This window comes from Aspergillus nomiae (assembly GCF_001204775.2).
Source record: "Aspergillus nomiae NRRL 13137 chromosome Unknown contig00014, whole genome shotgun sequence".
Lineage (NCBI taxonomy): Eukaryota > Fungi > Ascomycota > Eurotiomycetes > Eurotiales > Aspergillaceae > Aspergillus > Aspergillus nomiae.
The window spans coordinates 66,844-85,035 of NW_015378069.1; the positions used below are offsets into that span (position 1 = coordinate 66,844).

Sequence of the window (18,192 nt, forward strand, 5' to 3'; positions counted from 1 at the left end):
TTGTCATCGTCAGCATCATCATCATCAATCGTCATAAACGTATCAGATCAAATCATATAAAATAATAGCTTCGCGCTTCGCGCTCCGCTATCAATCAGCTCATCGGCCAAACCACTTCCTCCTTCTCGAGGTTTCGGCAACACCATCGTGCTCTAGTTCGCCTGGACTAGCAACCGGAACTAATGTCTCCGGAGGCGCGTCTCTACCAGCAACATAGTCATGTTCGCGTCCCGCTGAGCGTCCATAATTCTCGCGCTGGTCGTACTCATCCTCGTCCTCATCGCTGAAACCTTCTTCAGCTTCGGTGTCCTCCACATTCTGCTTTTCTCTTTTATTCCTCCGTACACTCAACCACCGCTTCCAGCCCTTCGCAACTGGTGCCGCAGGGGGGTCATACTCATCCCCTTCGTACCGCAGCATCGGCACGAGCAGCTTGTATGGAGTCGTAATACCAGACGGGTCTTTCGGGTTTAATTCCAAGTTCAAGGATATAGCCAACCCCCCTTCTAAATTAACGAAGGCGCCAACCCCATCGTCCCCCTGCTTTGCAGCCTTCTTAGATGCCTTCTGGCTCAGATTCGTAGGCCGTCGAAGGAATGGGGCTGGGCGGGAATTTGCGGGCGGTGGAAAGTAGCTATCGCCTGTCTCCGCAGGAGGAAATGGGCCATCCATACTCATACGCCTCCCAACTGGGTTCCCTCCAAGGTTAAAGTCCTTAGTCGGTGGCCGTCCACGCCCCGAGAGTCGGCGTAACAGGCCGCCGCTACCCTGGGGTCTGTCTCCGCGCGTCAAGGACAGTGTCCTTTGCAACTTGCCCGGTCGAGGCTCCTCCACCGGCGACGATTCAGGTTCCGGTGTGGTCTGTGGTGTAAAGCCTGTGCCTAGTTAGCAACGTACAAAAAAGCGCCAATAAGCCAATGAGACTAGAACCGACCTGGCTGATACGCACGGATGGAGCACCAGTTTCGGCGTGGTAGCAACCGTTTGTTATTCCGTGGCTTATTATTCACATCATGTGTAAATATGGGGATCATGTCTTCGTCTGTATTAGTATCTAGATGGTGAACTCGATTCCGTTTGTTGAGCGTGTCTGACACCATCTCCGTCTCGGGAATATCTGCAATAGCTGAGGAAATGATGTTGGGCATGTATCGATAGTCTTTGTCCTTAGGCAAGTTCAATTTTGGGTTCGAGTATAATTGGCCAATGGCAGCCAAATGCACATCGCCGCTACAAAAGATGTTTGTTAGTTCCGCCCTAGAGGATGGCAGAATACAGTTTCTTACCTTAAAATGGTCACACGGACGGATTTGTCTGCTGCCAAGTCCTGAAGATCTTCGATCAAGTATTGGCGTTCGGACTTGTGGTGCTTAGCAGTCCAGTGGTCATCGAAGATTTCAATTTTGCCCCCTGTCTTGTTTACAAAACCGCCAAAAATCCCGGCTTTGCCGAGCGATTTCCGGCTGTTTAGAATATTTTTCACCATCGCCTGTGAGAAGGTTAGAAGGGAAAGAATTGGAATCATAGCGCTCGTAACATACCACCCTAGGATATGCAACCGGAATACTCAGCAGCACTAGCAAGTGCTTCGTCTCGCCCCGGACAATTTCACGATGGCATCTGTCCCAGATCAAATCAGAAGTTTGTTCGCTGAGCACTTCGTCGTTCTAGAATATACTGTTAGCACTGCTTTTCTGCTGCTAAGCAGGTTCCGTGGTCTTACCATGCGTTCAGTCCGGCAGTCTAGGCCGAGGAGAGACACCCCACCACCTAGAGACATGAACAGATTGCGGCTTCGGTGGTTGATGTACGGTCCAGGAAGAGCCCCAAGCAGCCAACTAGGCTCATCTGCTTCGGTCTCTTCCGGAACGCTGTGGTGCTGGAATAGCAAGTAGTATTTGAATGCTATGTTGCCAAGCCCTGAGATCACGGGCGTGCTCATGAACTCATCGGGGTAAGATCCGAAGCCTTCGATGATCTCATGGTCATTCCAGAGGTTAACCATGGGTATTTGCGAGTTTGCAAGGGAGTAAAGCCCCTGTGAAAACCACCGTGAATAGTGCTCAAGAAAAGAACTTTCCAATTCCGCTTTGAACTCCATGTTTAGCGGCGTGTCGTACTTCTCATGGATATCTTTCATCTTGACCCATTCCTGGAAAAAGGATGATTCTACTGTAATCCTGTCGTTGAATATCTGGTCTCCTCCACCAATCATGACATGGAATGGGCGAGTCTGATGCTCATTGAGCACGTCTCGCCACAGAGGGTCTGGACCACAGAGTTTGTTAGAGTCGACGCCGGGGGCAAAGCCGTTACATGTGTGGTACATTATGTTCATCGACTGTCCCCTAGCAGGCACCCAGAATCCCAGAGCCGGCCCTTGGTTGAGGCGATATGCAATCCGCTGCTGGGTATTTCCTAATTCAATCTCAATATTAAACCTCCAGAAAGTGATATCTCTTCCTGGGTCGGCGTAGAGGCGGGCCCCTGCAACCTCCTTATAGAATCCAGCAATTTCTCCATCCATAGAATGGACTCTGTTAGCAGGGATTGGTTGCTTGATACCCTCAGTGCTGTAGTCAATGATGCTTGGTGACATCTCATAGATGCCATCGTCATTTTCAATGCAAGAGAGGTCCAGCTGTTCTTCTGTATGATCTACTGGCTTAACATAGAGAGGCCGACCATCTCGCCCCAATTTCATAAGTCCAGCTGTCGGGTCCACATACTCAGGGGCTAGTTCAGAATCCTCTCCATTCAGTTCAGTCGGAGGAGGAGGTAGCAGATCCATTGGTTGAGGAAATAATCTTAAAGTAGGTGGTGGCTCATATGAAGAGAGAGAATCCCTTGTCACAATCAACACACTCCCTCTCCAAGTCTCCTTATCGAATGCCCCATTGGGTCCATCTATTCGCACCCGCTTCAACCCTCCGTATCGGAGTAAAGGACCACATTTAAGGAACAGATGTGGCTGGAAGCGCTTGTTCACTATATGTCACACTTAGTATCAGTTCCGGGAATCTGTAATCTTGGGTGAGCATATCAAAGGGCAGGACCTACCCGATGGCTTAGTGTTTGGTGGCCTCTGGTAGTTGATTGGCAGCGCCCTACTCTTTCTGCGGTTGTTGCTTCCGCCACCTTCCCACCACGCCTTACTTTTATCGACATCGAAATTCTGGTAGTCAAAGTCAGAAGCACCCAGTCTTGCCACTGGTGCTGTTTTCCACTCCGACAAAGGTGGAGGAGTTGGAGGTGGGACATCAAATGAAACAGTCTGCCGCTTGGGTTTAGGCTGTGACGCAGGTTCGCTCTCAAAACTTTGAGATGTCATTGCGGCATTCCCGCCTGGCTGTCGACTCGAATCGGAGTGTTCAGGCATAGCATTATCAGTAGATCCAGTCCCAGTCGGGTAGGCCTTCAGGTCCGCTTGCTGGGGCCCAATAGTCGCTGTGGGGGCCTCTTTCCTTCGTATAGCTTGCGGCACTGGTCTAGCCCCGGACGCCGCAGGGCTCAGATATTGGGTTTTTCCTGCAGTAGGATCAGGATACCGGTGGTCCTGGGAAGTATCTGCAGTGTAAGGACCGCTAACCCCTCGTGGCATGTTTGGTTTAATTGATTGCGAGCCCATAACGTCATTTCCTGCTGGGTGGCTCACGGACACAGACCGTCTAGGAGCATTGCCAGTCCTGACAACTCCTGTATTCTGGGGGTAGCCTCTTGCAGACTGTGGCGCGTTAGCGGGCAATGGCACTGGATGTTGTACCGAGGCCGTTCGCGCGTGGGGGGTTTTGCTCTGTCTGAAGGACCTTGAGCCGGTCTTTGACGCGGTAAAGCTGGCTGCTCAGGATCTGTCCGCTGAGAAACTTCCGTCAGAGGGCTCGAAGTATCTCGTGGTACATTATCTTGGTTAGATTGCACTGGAACCGCTGTGCGATTGTTGTTTTCAGCTTGCTGACGTGCTATCCGCTCTTTCACCCTCATCTCAGCTTCTAAGACTCGCGCTCGCTTCTCTTCTTTGCTGATTCCAGTCAGTGCCACTTCAAGCTTTTGAAGAGGTGACCGATCTGCCGCCCAATCATGCTTTTGCTCTGCCGTGGAGCGTACCGTGTTAGAGCGACTTAGCGGCGTTTGGTGACTGTCTCCAGGTGGTGGTGCCATATGAGAATCATCCCGCTTCACCGAACTTGACATAGAAAGTCTAGACTCAGTCATGCTGCCCCGTGAAGTGGCGTACTCATCAGGTGAGATATATGGCTCTGGTGGTAATGGCTTTTCCCTCCAGTTTGGATGCCCTTCGCGGGACAAACCTTTCGTCCTTGCGGAGAACGAGCGAGAAGTTTGATGACCATGAACCACAGCAGGGTTATTCTTGTGAGGTTTCGATCGAGTCTGTGGGACATCGATGGATCCGTAAGTCTGATCACTATCAGTTTCGTAATCCAATGCGTTGGGTGTCATGCCGTGAGACTGCTGCCGTCTGTGCGATGGAGCGCGTGGTACACCATTCAGAGGGACAGATTGGGGAGGTATCGAGCCTCCATTAGTCGGCCTCTGGGAACTAGCTGCAGCCATTCTTCCAAGCTTTCGGATCCTTTACGACACTGCCCAGAAAGCTTCTGTACTTTATCACTGGTAAAATCAAATGCGCGGGGAATAGAAAGATTAGCGACACCAATAAAGATCGTAAAAAAAATCAATTCGTATCCAAATTTGTGACAGTAGCAGATGATTTGGCCAAACCAGCTCGTGTTAATACATGGTGATGGCACTGAAAGAATAGATCATCGCTTAATTTGCAGAGCTGGAAGTTGCGGAGTAGTATACAAGCGATGTATATTGATTGTAACAATGATGGATTTGCACGGTATGAGAAGAAGGTAAGAGGATTGAATACCGCAATTTCGACCAGGGGGCGGAAAGAATGAAAAAAATTCATGAGATGACAGAAAAATCAACAGGATTATATTGGAGTAGCGAATTAATCTCATTGTGCTGGCTAATGAGAATTAAGTCGGTGGCTGGCAAGCACAGCATCTTCCATGCGGGGCTGACTCGTCAGTCATCCTGCATTAAACATGTTCCCGCCAGGCACCACGACTGGCCCATTTTGTCCCCCTTTCTAAGAAAAGAACTTAACTTGTAATCGTAATCGGAAGGAAAAACCAGACTAGGGGCGTGGAAGGGTGCCTGGGTAGAAAAGATGACGAAAAAACTCCATTGTACTGTGCCAGTAAACCGTGTATCACAAGTAGTTCATAGTGGCAGTGCTGTAGTTATGTTGCAACACACCCGCTGGTCAGTAGACAAATCATGGATGCACTGTGTGAGTATTAACCTCGTCAGTTTTAGTAATATTGTAAAGAAGATCATGGCATTCTTGTTGTTGAGTAGTCAATCATGGGATGTTTCGTCTAAATCCTCCAATTGGCGGAGTGGCCAGTAATCTTATTTCAACATCGACCGTAGATTTATTACTGCTCTGTACCTCTTGCAGCAACTACTAGTTGATGGTTGTGAATGGGCTGAGCTGTTGATATACAAAGGAACTCTGACTGTCAGGGTATTTTGAAAATTACAGAGCACATCGAAGGGGGTATCGTATGGATATTACGTAGGTTCTTTTGAGCAGCATATTTCAATTTTCTCACAATGCTGATTAGTCTATTGTATGTATTCGTCATCTCATTCTTATTGTACAGGCAATATAGACGGGGTAAAAAGTTACAATAAGAATAGAGATCACTAAAACAGGGCTGAATAGTTCTTTGAACTCTTTCTCTAGGTTCTTAGTAACTGGCTCCCGTCCATGTTTAGATACAGCCTCGTATACGGAGTACTTTTTATGTCATCCCTTCACAGGAAGTCTGAGGGGTTTTCACTGTAAGGAGTGGAGATTCAGCTGCTGATAAGAAAGATACAGTCCGTTTTAAAATATGGCAAGAATGTGCATCTAACCGAAATGCTGAAATATGGGGCTATAATGTTCTCGACTATGTCGTCTAATCAATATTTAACATTGGATGAATGCTGCCTGAGCACTAAAAATTAAGGGAGTGGAGATCATGTAAAGTTAAACAATGGATTCGTCGCCTAAGGCAGAAGGCTCCGCTGTTTCCCCGAAGTGAACACCATTCTCGAACTCCGCCTCCGCAACAACTTCACCGAGCAGTGCTCATTGAATACATAACCATTTCATACCCCCCTTGCTGTGTATATTCATTATTTCTTGTCTCTATAGCATTCTTTTCCCTGAAGTTGCTTACTGCATCGCAAGCCATCTACTGAAGAGTCTGGTACTGTTCTTATTGATGGCAACTATCTTATTTGTCCTCATCTCACCCTACTACCGATAGGGGCCTATCTCGATTCACGCTGCTCCCATAATGCGGCTTTCCGAAAGTGCAACGATAGCGCTCGGCCTTTTTAGCGCTGCGACGGCATCAGCCCATCCTCGACGCTCCTACGAGACGCGCGATTTCTTTGCTCTTCATCTTGACGACTCCACTTCCCCAGACGAGATCGCCCAGCGCCTCGGAGCACGCCACGAGGGCCAAGTAGGGGAACTCACACAACACCATACCTTCTCTATACCCAAGGAGAACGGTGCAGACCTCGATGCGCTCCTCGAACATGCACGTATCAGGAAACGGTCAAGTCGTGCCGGAGAAGGACGTGGCAACACATTGGATACGAGGGAAAGAGATTTGAGCGGTATACTCTGGTCTCAAAAGTTAGCCCCGAAGCAGCGACTAGTAAAAAGGGCTCCTCCAGCAGACGTGGTGTCGAGGGCGTCTGTGAAAGAAGAGGACCCCGTAGCTGCCCAAGCTCAGAAACGGATAGCCTCTTCACTTGGGATTGCAGATCCCATCTTTGGCGGACAGTGGCATCTCTACAATACTGTCCAAGTCGGCCATGACCTCAATGTTTCGGACGTCTGGCTAGAAGGTATCACGGGAAAAGGTGTCATCACGGCTGTGGTCGATGACGGGCTAGACATGTACAGCAATGACCTCAAACCGAACTACTTTGCTGAGGGCTCCTACGATTTTAACGACCATGTACCGGAGCCCAGACCGCGACTTGGTGATGACAGGCATGGCACAAGATGCGCTGGTGAAATCGGAGCAGCTAGGAACGATGTTTGTGGAATAGGCGTTGCATACGACAGCCAAGTTGCGGGAATTCGGATCTTATCCGCACCCATTGACGATGCAGATGAGGCCGCTGCCATCAACTTTGGCTTTCAGCGCAATGATATTTATTCATGCTCTTGGGGCCCTCCGGATGATGGCGCCACGATGGAGGCGCCAGGGATTCTTATCAAACGAGCTATGGTCAATGGCATCCAGAATGGCCGAGGAGGCAAAGGCTCTATCTTCGTTTTTGCAGCTGGAAATGGTGCAGGGTATGATGACAACTGCAATTTCGATGGTTACACGAACAGCATTTACAGCATTACCGTCGGTGCTATTGATCGAGAGGGTAAACATCCCAGCTACTCGGAATCATGCTCTGCCCAGTTGGTCGTCGCTTATAGCAGTGGCTCGAGTGACGCGATTCATACCACCGACGTCGGAACTGATAAATGCTATTCACTTCACGGCGGAACTTCTGCCGCAGGTCCGCTAGCTGCGGGTACTATAGCCCTTGCTCTTAGTGCCCGACCGGAACTTACTTGGCGAGACGCCCAGTACCTGATGATAGAGACCGCAGTTCCCGTCCACGAAGACGACGGGAGCTGGCAGACTACCAAGATGGGGAAGAAGTTTAGCCATGACTGGGGTTTTGGGAAAGTCGACGCGTATTCACTGGTCCAGCTGGCCAAGACGTGGGAGCTGGTGAAACCACAGGCGTGGTTCCACTCACCGTGGCTGCGGGTGAAGCATGAAATCCCACAAGGTGACCAGGGACTTGCCAGCTCATACGAAGTTACCAAGGATATGATGTACCAGGCCAATGTCGAGAAGTTGGAACATGTCACTGTGACCATGAATGTAAATCACACTCGCCGAGGCGATATCAGCGTGGAGTTGCGCAGCCCCGAGGGTATCGTCAGCCATCTGAGTACAGCGCGACGGTCAGATAATGCAAAGGCTGGCTATGACGATTGGACATTCATGACTGTGGCCCATTGGTATGTAGTTGACCCCGTGCTTTAGTTCTCTTACTCGGCCCTCTAACATTTCCATTTAGGGGTGAGTCCGGTGTTGGAAAGTGGACGGTCATTGTTAAGGATACCAATGTCAATGATCATAGTGGAGAATTCATCGATTGGCGGCTCAACCTCTGGGGACTTTCCATTGACGGCTCCAGCCAGCCCCTTCATCCTATGCCCGATGAGCACGATGATGACCATTCGATTGAAGATGCCATTGTTGCTACCACTAGCGTTGATCGTGTCCCAACCAAGACTGAAGACCCATCTGTCCCAACTGATCCCGTTGATCGTCCTGTGAACGCAAAGCCATCCGCGCAACCAACGACGCCTTCAGAGGCTCCTGCTCAAGAGACATCTGAACTTCCCACCCCGACGAAACCCGTTTCTACGGAATCACCTTCTACTACCTCCTCTGCGGATAGCTTTTTGCCTTCCTTCTTCCCCACGTTCGGTGCGTCTAAACGGACTCAGGCTTGGATTTACGCTGCGATCGGTTCGATCATTGTGTTCTGTATTGGACTTGGGGTCTACTTCCAAGTACAGCGACGAAAGCGCCAGCGTAATGATCCTCGTGATGACTACGATTTCGAAATGATAGAAGATGAGGATGAAACGCAGGCTATGAACGGGCGTTCGGGTCGTACACAACGCCGGGGAGGTGAGCTTTACAATGCCTTCGCTGGGGAAAGTGACGAAGAGCCTTTGTTTAGCGACGATGAGGATGAACCTTATCGGGATCATGGCCTCAGTGAGGAGCGCGAACGGCGAGGGAGCACAAGTGGTGACCATGCTCGGTCATAGTATAGATTGGACTAGACTTGCATTTACTTCTATCCCATAATGGTCCTCTTGCGGCGCGTTTCGGGTATACCAGATGGGATGCGTTACGGATCTTGTGGATTATTGATGTTGAACGAAGGCTGCTGTATATAACTTTGACTTACTTGACAAAATAGACGCATAAAGGACATACATACGGAGTCAGGCCATCGTAACTGTTGCAACGCGCGCTAAAAAGTGGATGGGGGTTGATACTACGTAGGAAGTTGCTGGATAAGCTAGTCTTGGCGCTTGGGCCGATGACGCTGTGCGGCCGCTTCTCCAATTGACTGCTCCACTGCTGCCTCCGCAACTTCTCAACCTCTCATTTATCGATCTACGACCATCAGCCATAACTCCTCATATCCCGAGTTCCTCTCTATCGAGTCTCTCCAGTGATATAAATTGTTTACGAGTCTCTTTTGGCTTGTACAATTACCGGTGCTAAGTTGCCGCTTCCCTAACGGCAACCCCTCGATGGATCAGCACGATGACTTTGACAATGTCTCTTGGAGACACGAACCAGAGAGCGATATCTCTCGTCCAACCACTTCGGGCACTGATGCCGAAGAGTCGCCTGCAATCAGTCACGATGCCAATGGCAAACGGAGAATGAGCTCAGCTCACGAAAACCCACAAGCTGGGCCACTGGCGGATGCGGTCGACCTAGCAGGTATCGGAGATGGGGTGTTGGAATGTCGGGTGGATTCACCACTGAAAGAGAACGACGGTACCAAAGACGCATATATCTCTTACTTGGTTACAACACAAGTGAGTTGCCCTGTTTCCCCGGGAGTTGGCTCCGGCTTTTCCATGGCAGACCGGAGATCCATCCTCGGTTGCCCAGCAAACAGTTCACTGTACTGACCAAAGGGGCATCGCAGACCGATTTCAAGTCCTTCCAGAGGTCAGAATTTGCAGTGCGCAGACGCTTTACGGATTTCTTCTTTTTATATAAGACGCTCTATCGTGAGTATCCTGCCTGCGCGGTCCCACCTCTACCAGACAAGCATAAGATGGAATACGTGCGAGGGGATCGGTTCGGACCCGAATTTACTACACGACGTGCCTGGTCGCTACATCGATTCCTAAAACGCTTGGCATTGCATCCGGTGCTCCGCCGGGCTCCTTTGCTTGCTATCTTTTTAGAATCTCCCGACTGGAATGCGCATATGCGGCTTCACACCTCTCGCACATCCACCAATCCGACGGACACCACCGGCACCCCAGGGATTTTTGACAACTTTACCGATACTTTCGTAAATGCGTTTACAAAAGTCCACAAGCCCGATCGCCGGTTCATTGAGGTTCGGGAGAAGGCAGATAAATTGGATGAAGACCTCAATCACGTAGAGAAGATCGTCGCCAGGGTCGCTCGGCGCGAGTCCGATTTGGAGACCGACTACAATGACCTCGCGACGCAATTCCGCAAACTGGTGTCTCTGGAGCCGAATGTTGAAGTTCCCCTACAGGTATTCGCGGCGTCGGTGGAAGAGACGGGACGCGGGCTTAAAGGTCTCAAAGACCACACGGATCAGAACTACCTTGGCTCCCTCCGGGATATGGAGGCCTACATCGTGTCTCTTAAGGCACTTCTGAAAACCCGTGAGCAGAAGCAACTCGACTTTGAAGCCTTAGTGGACTACCGCAACAAAGCCGTGAGCGAGCGCGATTCGCTCGCTACCAACCCATCATCCTACTATGCCTCTAACCCCCTGACCTCATCGCCTGCGTCCTTCATCCGCTCCAAGATGGAAGATATGCGTGGTGTCGACCATGAGCAGTCACGCCGGGAGCGGGTCCGGAAATTAGAGCTGCGCATCGACGAGCTGACTCGCGAAGTAGAATCTGCTAAGACCACGTCAGAGATGTTCGATGAAGAGGTTGTCCGTGAAGTTGCGGATTTCGAACGGATCAAGGCGGCTGAATTCCGGGACACTCTCGGCGCGCTGGCCGAGAAGCATATTGACTTCTACCAAGGAGTGTTGAATACATGGGAGAGGTTTGTCGCGGAGATGGAAGGTGATTTAGATGAGAATCACGAAGCGTCCGCCCCACGGGAGAGTATTGCAACACGATGAGTGCGTGGATGATATACTTGATGTGACATGAACGAGTGATTTATTTATTTTTTTTTCTTTCTTATTTGCGCCCCCTCTTGTCAGCTTCGATCTATTCCCTCTACCCGGTACTCCTTTTCACGGTCACTCTGCCACTGTTCCATAACAGTTTACGTTGTCGTAGCTTACAACCCGGCATGATAGCTTTATCTTCCTTGCAGATACCATAAACCAATCGCAGCAACCCCTTTAGAAGAAGCAGCAGTAATGCAATGCAGAAGCCCGAATCGAATTACCTCAACCGCTCCTTCACCCCTTCGTGCTCCGCACACTCAAAATCCACAGGCCCAGGTTCCCCCTGCGGATCCAAAATCGCCGGATCCAAAGCCCTCGTAGTCCTCTGCCGAACACGTTCCTATTCAAGAAAACACAATTTCAATCCATGAGGGGACATGTCATATCGTAGATGATAGCATCCTGCCTTCGGAGAAGAATAGAAAGGGAAAAAGACAAGGGCAAAAAAAAAAGCAATCGACCTACCTCCCTATACACCTGATTCGGCGTCTTCTCAGCGTTCCTCCCCGCCGTTAATTGGAGGTAGACCTCGTGGTCATAGCCCACGGCGCCTTTGCGGTTGTTGGCGAAGTTGGCGCTGAGGTCCAGAGCTGTTTCTGCTGGAGTATTCTTGTTCTTTTTGGTTGTCGTTGTGGAAGTAGTGGATGTCATTTTTTGCCCTTTTCTTTTCCCCTTCTTTCTTTCTTTCTTTTCTTTTTCTGAAGTTTATTGATTTGTGTAGGTTGTCGTCGTTAGTTCTCCGCTTATGAAGGCGAGGTTGGTTGGCTGATGAATCGAATTGGTGGTGGAAGGGCAGTTCAATCAGTGAGGGTCATGCATGTTTGGGGCGTCAAGTATTGAGGCTGTGTATAGATGGAAATAGGCATCAATCACCTGAGGAGAATGGGCGATTACGTGGCAAAGGGAATGAACTTGAAGAATGGGAGTCTTTTATTTCATTCTATCTTATTTTTTTCTTCGATATTTATTAAATATTTAATATTGGACATTGTGCAGCGGAAGGTTAACAGGGCCGTTTGCAGAACATCCGCCATGATTTTAAATTAATATCGGACTAGTCTATGCTTTTTGATCCTACTTCTGACTGTCACCTAATCCGAGGGGAACTTTGGGATTTTTACCCTGAACCATCCCTCGCCGGGGGGGGTTTTTTGGGTGGTGGATTCAATCTATATATAGCATCCACTAGACCTATTTGCATCACGCCCTTGTTTTCAACGCGATATCTTACATTTCTTACTCAGAAAGTACTCACTATCACTATCACTTCTGCTGTAGAACATGGGTGCTATTTATAACCGGGTGGCACATTCTTCAACTGAGGGGTTGCACAAAGGGGTTTGTTTCAGCCTTCTCTGCAGACGGCATTCTTGGGCTAGAGTACATGCTAATGTTTCATACATGCCCGGGGGTGTGTTTCCACAAATGGCTCCCATCAGGATAACTCAAATTAAAGACCCCCCTTTGACAGCCCAGTAAGACGCACAATGCTCTTATCCAGTGAATGACAGCTCCACCAGTCTCGTGCCACTTCTACCTCAAGATCCTCTAGGTTTCGGGCGATATGCAGTCAGCCCCAACCCAATTGATATCCGTGGTAGCTATCCAACGTAAGCTCGCTTCGATGTGGTGATGTGTGCAGTAGTAGTGGTGCATCTTGAGTAGCCGGTCTAGAAAGGTATAGCACATACATACATACATACATACATACATACAATTAGCTTCAACTGAACGGAAATGATCGGTCATACTTCTGGAGGGATGTGTTTGCCAAGAAATATAGATGTAACGTACTCCATTTGGACACAATCGGCCAGGGCACCTGCAACGCTCTTTTATAGCTCGTTTTGATATAGTCATCCGTGGTTTTGGCTTATTCCCCGAAGCATATATCAGGAATGGGTTCATAGGAGGGGAACATGGCGTCGCGCCGGGATAGATGTTCAGGTGGCAGACGGTTACAGTGGCCTTGTCCTGCCGGCGTTTGTCAATGTATGTTGGACCTCATTGATGCGGGGGTGATTACATCTTCAGGGAGGGAAGCCGATCTTACTTGAGTGTCGTTGAGGGGTATGATCGACACGGGATGTAGTCATTTAGGGTTGAGAGAAGGTACCGTTAATCATGTCTTGGATTTACTTTGTACTATATAGCGCTATCAACAAGAATGTCATGGCCCAATTCTATATTAGCTGACCCTGTGACAGGATTTAATAACACCGAATTGTCAAGCCACTTGACGATCAAAATATACTCGAATTTTAAGATGGTTACTATGCGTAGGACACTAAATACCCATCTTCATTGATGAATTGCAGTAGAAGACATACGGCAGCAATATCCACCAGTCATGGCCCAGGAATTTTGCAAAATTATTCCAGATAAAGGCGATCGATAAAACTAAGAAGTTGTCAAAAGATTGAATAGGACCAGTTCACAGTAATGAGTTCATTCTACCAGGCATAAAGCGGCTGTGGGCATGCTCATTGTTGTGTAGCTGACGTTGGTGGTGTTCTAGGAAATCAATACTCAGTCCTGACACTAACGGATCTATAAAGCGACACTGAAAGCCTGTGCACTTTGTCTGAAATTGCAATAATGCACTTGTTTGACTTGGCAGGCATATTATCACTCGGTTCCGCATTTGGTTTCAGGAGATGAGAAGTAAGATAAGTTGTCCAGATATGTCAAGACCTGATATCGTGACTTCTTATACTACTCCATAGCTGCTAGGCTAATATTAATGTCGCCATATTCTTTCTTCATAGAATTTGAAAACGATAACTGATTTGATATGCCATAAGATTCGTGCATATACCGCCTAGTCAGGGCAGGCAGAATGTTTTCTTCAGGCAGGCGGTACACCGGAAGCCACTGAACCCTAGATATGTTCGTTGCATCCCACTATATCAGGAGCCCGCTCGTAAATGAGCCCGTATGTGCTATTAGCTGTATATTCATGCGTTATAGGCTGGTAGTATGCCGTATACAGTAATTATGCATAGATATCGATTTCCAACATGGTGAAAGATTATCTCTGCGCATTAGAGATGTGCCATCTGTAGAAAGATTTCTGTTTGCGTTGTTTGCACATCGTCACCCCATATCGCCGACTGCCTTCTCCGAACATCCAACTTTATTGTTTCCTGAACCTAGACGCATATCCATCATGCGGCCAATTACTCGGTCGGCACTCCGACCTTATGTTTGCCCCTCTTGTCGGTCTGGCCGCTTTGTGGGCCGTAGAAGATTTGGGTCCAAGCCGGACCAGGCCCCCGATGTCTACGATGTGGTGTGTGTCGGAGGTGGTCCAGCAGGTCTAGGGTTACTGGCGGCTTTGCGTAAGGCATTCTTTACAAACTCTTTCCAATTCACTCAGATCGGCGCGCGGAAGACTAATGTATATCTATAGGTGCTTCTCCCTTAACATCCAAGCTCAGGGTAGCCCTCGTCGAGACCCAGGATCTCCAAAAAGCTCGCGCCTGGAACCTCGATTCACAGCAATTCTCGAACAGAGTCAGCAGCCTAACGCCCTCTTCCGTGTCGTTCCTGCAGAAGATCGGTGCCTGGGAACACCTTGACACCGACCGAGCTCAAGAATACCAGGAGATGCAAGTATGGGACGGCGAAACAGATTCACGCATAACTTTCGACTGGTCCGCGGATTCATCCCCATTCGAAAATCTTCCCACAGTTGCGACAATGACGGAAAACGCCAATCTCGTCCGCGGACTTCTGTCGCGCATCGCAGCATCTGGAGACGAGAATGTCTCAATCTTCTCGAACACAACCGTCTCATCTATCGAAAACGGTACGGACCACCCGGACGGACCGGACCTATCAGCCTGGCCCGTTCTCTCCCTCGCTCCAACCGGCGCAGCACAATCGCAACCCCCGACTCGGATCGCCGCAAGACTACTAGTCGGTGCGGACGGTATCAACAGCCCTGTCCGCCGGTTCGCGGACATCGCAACCGAAGGCTGGGACTATAACCGCCACGGCGTCGTCGCGACTCTTTCCCTTGCCGACCCGGATCAGGTCGCATTCCCTATCGGCACAAGAACCGCCTACCAGCGCTTCCTGCCCTCCCTCGGAGGCCCGGTTGCTTTGCTACCACTCCCCAACAACCACGCAACATTAGTGTGGTCCACCACGGTAGAAAACGCCGCCTATCTCAAGTCTCTTTCCCCGAAAGCGTTCATCGCCATGGTTAACGCTGCATTCCGTCTACCCATGACCGACCTCAAGTACATGATGCGCATGGAGCGCCCAGCGACCTCTGCATCGGACTACGAGGATTCACACGAGAGCGAACTGACTTGGCGTTTGCAACATACCCCGCCAGCCTCCCACGCCCCGCCCATGGTCAACGGCGTGCAGGAGGGCAGTGTGGCCGCTTTCCCGCTGCGCTTCCGACATGCATCAACCTACATCTCGCCGCGCGTGGCTCTAGTCGGCGATGCCGCCCATGTGATCCACCCGCTCGCTGGACAAGGTCTCAACCTTGGAATGGGCGATGTGGCGTCCCTCTCCAAGACGATCGAATACGCAGTTGACCATGGAATGGATATTGGTGATACTCTTTCTCTAGAGAGATACACCGCCGAACGATGGGCTGTTAATGCTAAGATCGGGGGTGTCTGTGATATGTTGCACAAGCTTTACAATGTTCCGGGCCAGGGGCCTGTTGCATGGGGTCGCAGTCTGGGTTTGGAGATCATTGATCGGCTGCCTTTTGTTAAGGGATTCTTGATGAAGAATGCCGAGGGTTGATTGGGTGGTTGAGGGGCCCTCACTGTATCTTTACTACTCCCTTTTAATCATTTGTCTCCTTCCCATGTATCACCTATATCTCAAATATGACCTTGTATAGAATCTATCGTACGAGGTCAAGCCTGCAATATGTACATTATTCTGAATGAAAAAAAACTCTTGAAACACTCCTAAAGACATTCTACTTTGCATCTTACGAGCCCCAAACAAGGAGTAAACATTGTAATCCAAATCGGGTATTGTCATTTCCTTTTTTCATCTTCTTGTTTTGTAAATCTAGTTTGTCGAAGCACCAACATTGAGGCCCTCGAGCTGTTGTGTGACAGCGGACGCTTGATCCTGCCTCCTCGCCAGACGGGCGTTTACCTCGGCGGGGAGAGTAGCGAGATCCACCAGCACACCTTCCTTCTCAGGGTGGCCTTCCTCGAGACCCATCTCCTTGACGCGGACTTTGCCTTGGGCGAGTTCGTCCTCACCCAAAATGACAGCGAAGGGGACGCCGCCTTGTTCGGCGGCCTTGAATTGTTGTGGGAGCTTGGGCTTAACCTTGTAAGAGAACTCGGCCTGTTTTAAGGGTTAGCCTGCACTTTCTTTTTTGCTTTCCCTTTTTTTTTTTTTGTTTTTTTTTAAAGGGCTCAACAAGCCAAATCGAGAACCGGAGCTTACCTTGATACCGGCGTTCCACAGAGTCTGGCAAACGTTCATGCGCTCCTTCAGCATGCCGGTGAAGCCCTTGCCGCCGAAGGCCATGACGAAAACATCGACTTCGCTGTTGCGCAGAGCCTGGGCGCTCTGTTCACGCTCAAGGCGGGCCTTGGTGATGGAAAAGATACGGTCGACACCGAATGAGACACCAACACAGGGGATCTGGGCCTTGGGTAAGAACATGCCGACCAAGTTGTCGTAGCGGCCACCAGCGGCAACACTTCCCACTCCCAGAGTGGGGTCATTTGATCTGTCATCGTCGTCGGCATTGCCGCCCTTGGACTTGCTCTTCTTGGATGACTTCTGTGGTTTCTCCGCCTCGGGAGCAGAGGATGAAACGGCGGGTGCGGAGCCTTCGGTGACGACTTCGTAGATGACACCGGTGTACTGTCAACCGATTAGTAAAAATGCCGCCAAAGATAGATAAAAGAAAAAAAGGAACGTACATAATCTAATCCACGAGCAAGACTCATATCGAAAGAGATACGGTCGAGGACGCCGAAAGCCTCCAAGTAGTCCATAAGCAGACCCATATCCTCCAGACCAGCCTTGGCGGAGGCATTCGCCAGAAGAGCCTCATCCTTCAACAGAGTCTCCAGAAGGTCCCGTGTACCCTTCTTGACAACATATGTTTCAATCTTGTCCGCAACGGCGCCGTCAAGGCCCTTCTCCTCGACCATCTCCTTCCGGACATCGGCCCAGGGCATCTTGTCCAGCTTGTCCACCGCGCTAGAAATCGGGCGGATCTTCTCTGCTGGCACGCCACACACCTCGAAGACACCATCCAAGATCTTCCGGTGGTTGATCTTGATGCTATAACGACCCTGCCATCCAAGCCCCTCGAACACTTCGGTGACGATCTTGAGGACCTCGGCATCGGGGACCATCGGGTCGAAGGTACCAGCGACATCGAAGTCACACTGATAGAACTCCCTCATGCGACCTTTGCTGACGGCGGGCTGATCCCGTCGATACACCTTGGCAATGTGGTAGCGCTTCATGCTGCGCACGTCGGGGTTCATGGCGAGCCAGCGGGCAAAGGGAACGGTCAAATCGTAGCGGAGGGAGCAGATCTCACCACCCTGGTCCTGCAGGTCGTAGATGAGCTTGGAGTCCTCGCCATATTTTCCGGCGAGAATCTCGCGCAGCTCGAAGACGGGGGTGTCCAGCGCGGTGCCGCCGTGACGCTTGAAGACATCGGCAATGGTGGTGAAGATGCGATCGCGGAGGAGGGCATCGGACCCAGACCAATCCTTGGTGCCCTTAGGGGTCTTGAGGTTGAAGTTGATCTTTTCCTTACCCATCGTGTCTACCGGGCGCGACTCACTGAGGTTGGAGGAGGAGGAAGACGAAGAAGAGTGGCGGTAGTGGGGGATGGTGGGGTCGTGAGTCCTACTAGTACTAAGAATATTAATCTTCTGGATTGTTGGGCGGACGGCCGCTGTCGCTGTCAGGGCCCGACGACGGAGGCTGACGGCTCCCGGGGTGGCAATTGCTCGTCGTGCTGAGCGCAGAAGGCCGGATGAGAGAGTGGTCTTCATCCAAGACGGTGGGAATGTACTTTCGAAGCAATTCCTATTGCATGAGTCCAGTCGACTTTCT

General features: G+C 50.2%; 5 protein-coding genes across 5 annotated transcripts; 2 read left to right on the forward strand and 3 right to left on the reverse strand.

The window, feature by feature from the left end:
• Positions 1–99: 99 nt before the first annotated feature.
• ANOM_001017 (uncharacterized protein) lies at positions 100–4,572 on the reverse strand (the record flags this gene model as incomplete). Its single annotated transcript, XM_015546275.1, has 7 exons — positions 100–875; positions 935–1,230; positions 1,287–1,489; positions 1,542–1,667; positions 1,724–2,988; positions 3,061–3,724; positions 3,919–4,572. 7 exons carry the CDS (start codon positions 4,570–4,572, stop codon positions 100–102), a joined length of 3,984 nt encoding a protein of 1,327 aa, XP_015411340.1.
• Positions 4,573–6,383: 1,811 nt separating this feature from the next.
• On the forward strand, positions 6,384–11,058 carry ANOM_001018 (uncharacterized protein; the record flags this gene model as incomplete). Its single annotated transcript, XM_015546276.1, has 4 exons — positions 6,384–8,134; positions 8,194–8,958; positions 9,427–9,748; positions 9,862–11,058. The coding sequence occupies 4 exons, from the start codon at positions 6,384–6,386 to the stop codon at positions 11,056–11,058; spliced, it is 4,035 nt and encodes a 1,344-aa protein (XP_015411345.1).
• A 271-nt stretch (positions 11,059–11,329) lies between these two features.
• On the reverse strand, positions 11,330–11,763 carry ANOM_001019 (uncharacterized protein; the record flags this gene model as incomplete). The annotated part of the gene is made up of 2 exons (XM_015546277.1): positions 11,330–11,452; positions 11,578–11,763. 2 exons carry the CDS (start codon positions 11,761–11,763, stop codon positions 11,330–11,332), a joined length of 309 nt encoding a protein of 102 aa, XP_015411344.1.
• A 2,503-nt stretch (positions 11,764–14,266) lies between these two features.
• Positions 14,267–15,885, forward strand: ANOM_001020 (putative ubiquinone biosynthesis monooxgenase (Coq6); the record flags this gene model as incomplete). The annotated part of the gene is made up of 2 exons (XM_015546278.1): positions 14,267–14,453; positions 14,525–15,885. Exons 1-2 carry the CDS (start codon positions 14,282–14,284, stop codon positions 15,883–15,885), a joined length of 1,533 nt encoding a protein of 510 aa, XP_015411317.1. The 5' UTR covers positions 14,267–14,281.
• Positions 15,886–16,105: 220 nt separating this feature from the next.
• Positions 16,106–18,131, reverse strand: ANOM_001021 (histidine--tRNA ligase; the record flags this gene model as incomplete). Its single annotated transcript, XM_015546279.1, has 3 exons — positions 16,106–16,449; positions 16,552–16,977; positions 17,037–18,131. The coding sequence occupies 3 exons, from the start codon at positions 18,129–18,131 to the stop codon at positions 16,162–16,164; spliced, it is 1,809 nt and encodes a 602-aa protein (XP_015411318.1). The 3' UTR covers positions 16,106–16,161.
• Positions 18,132–18,192: the final 61 nt, after the last annotated feature.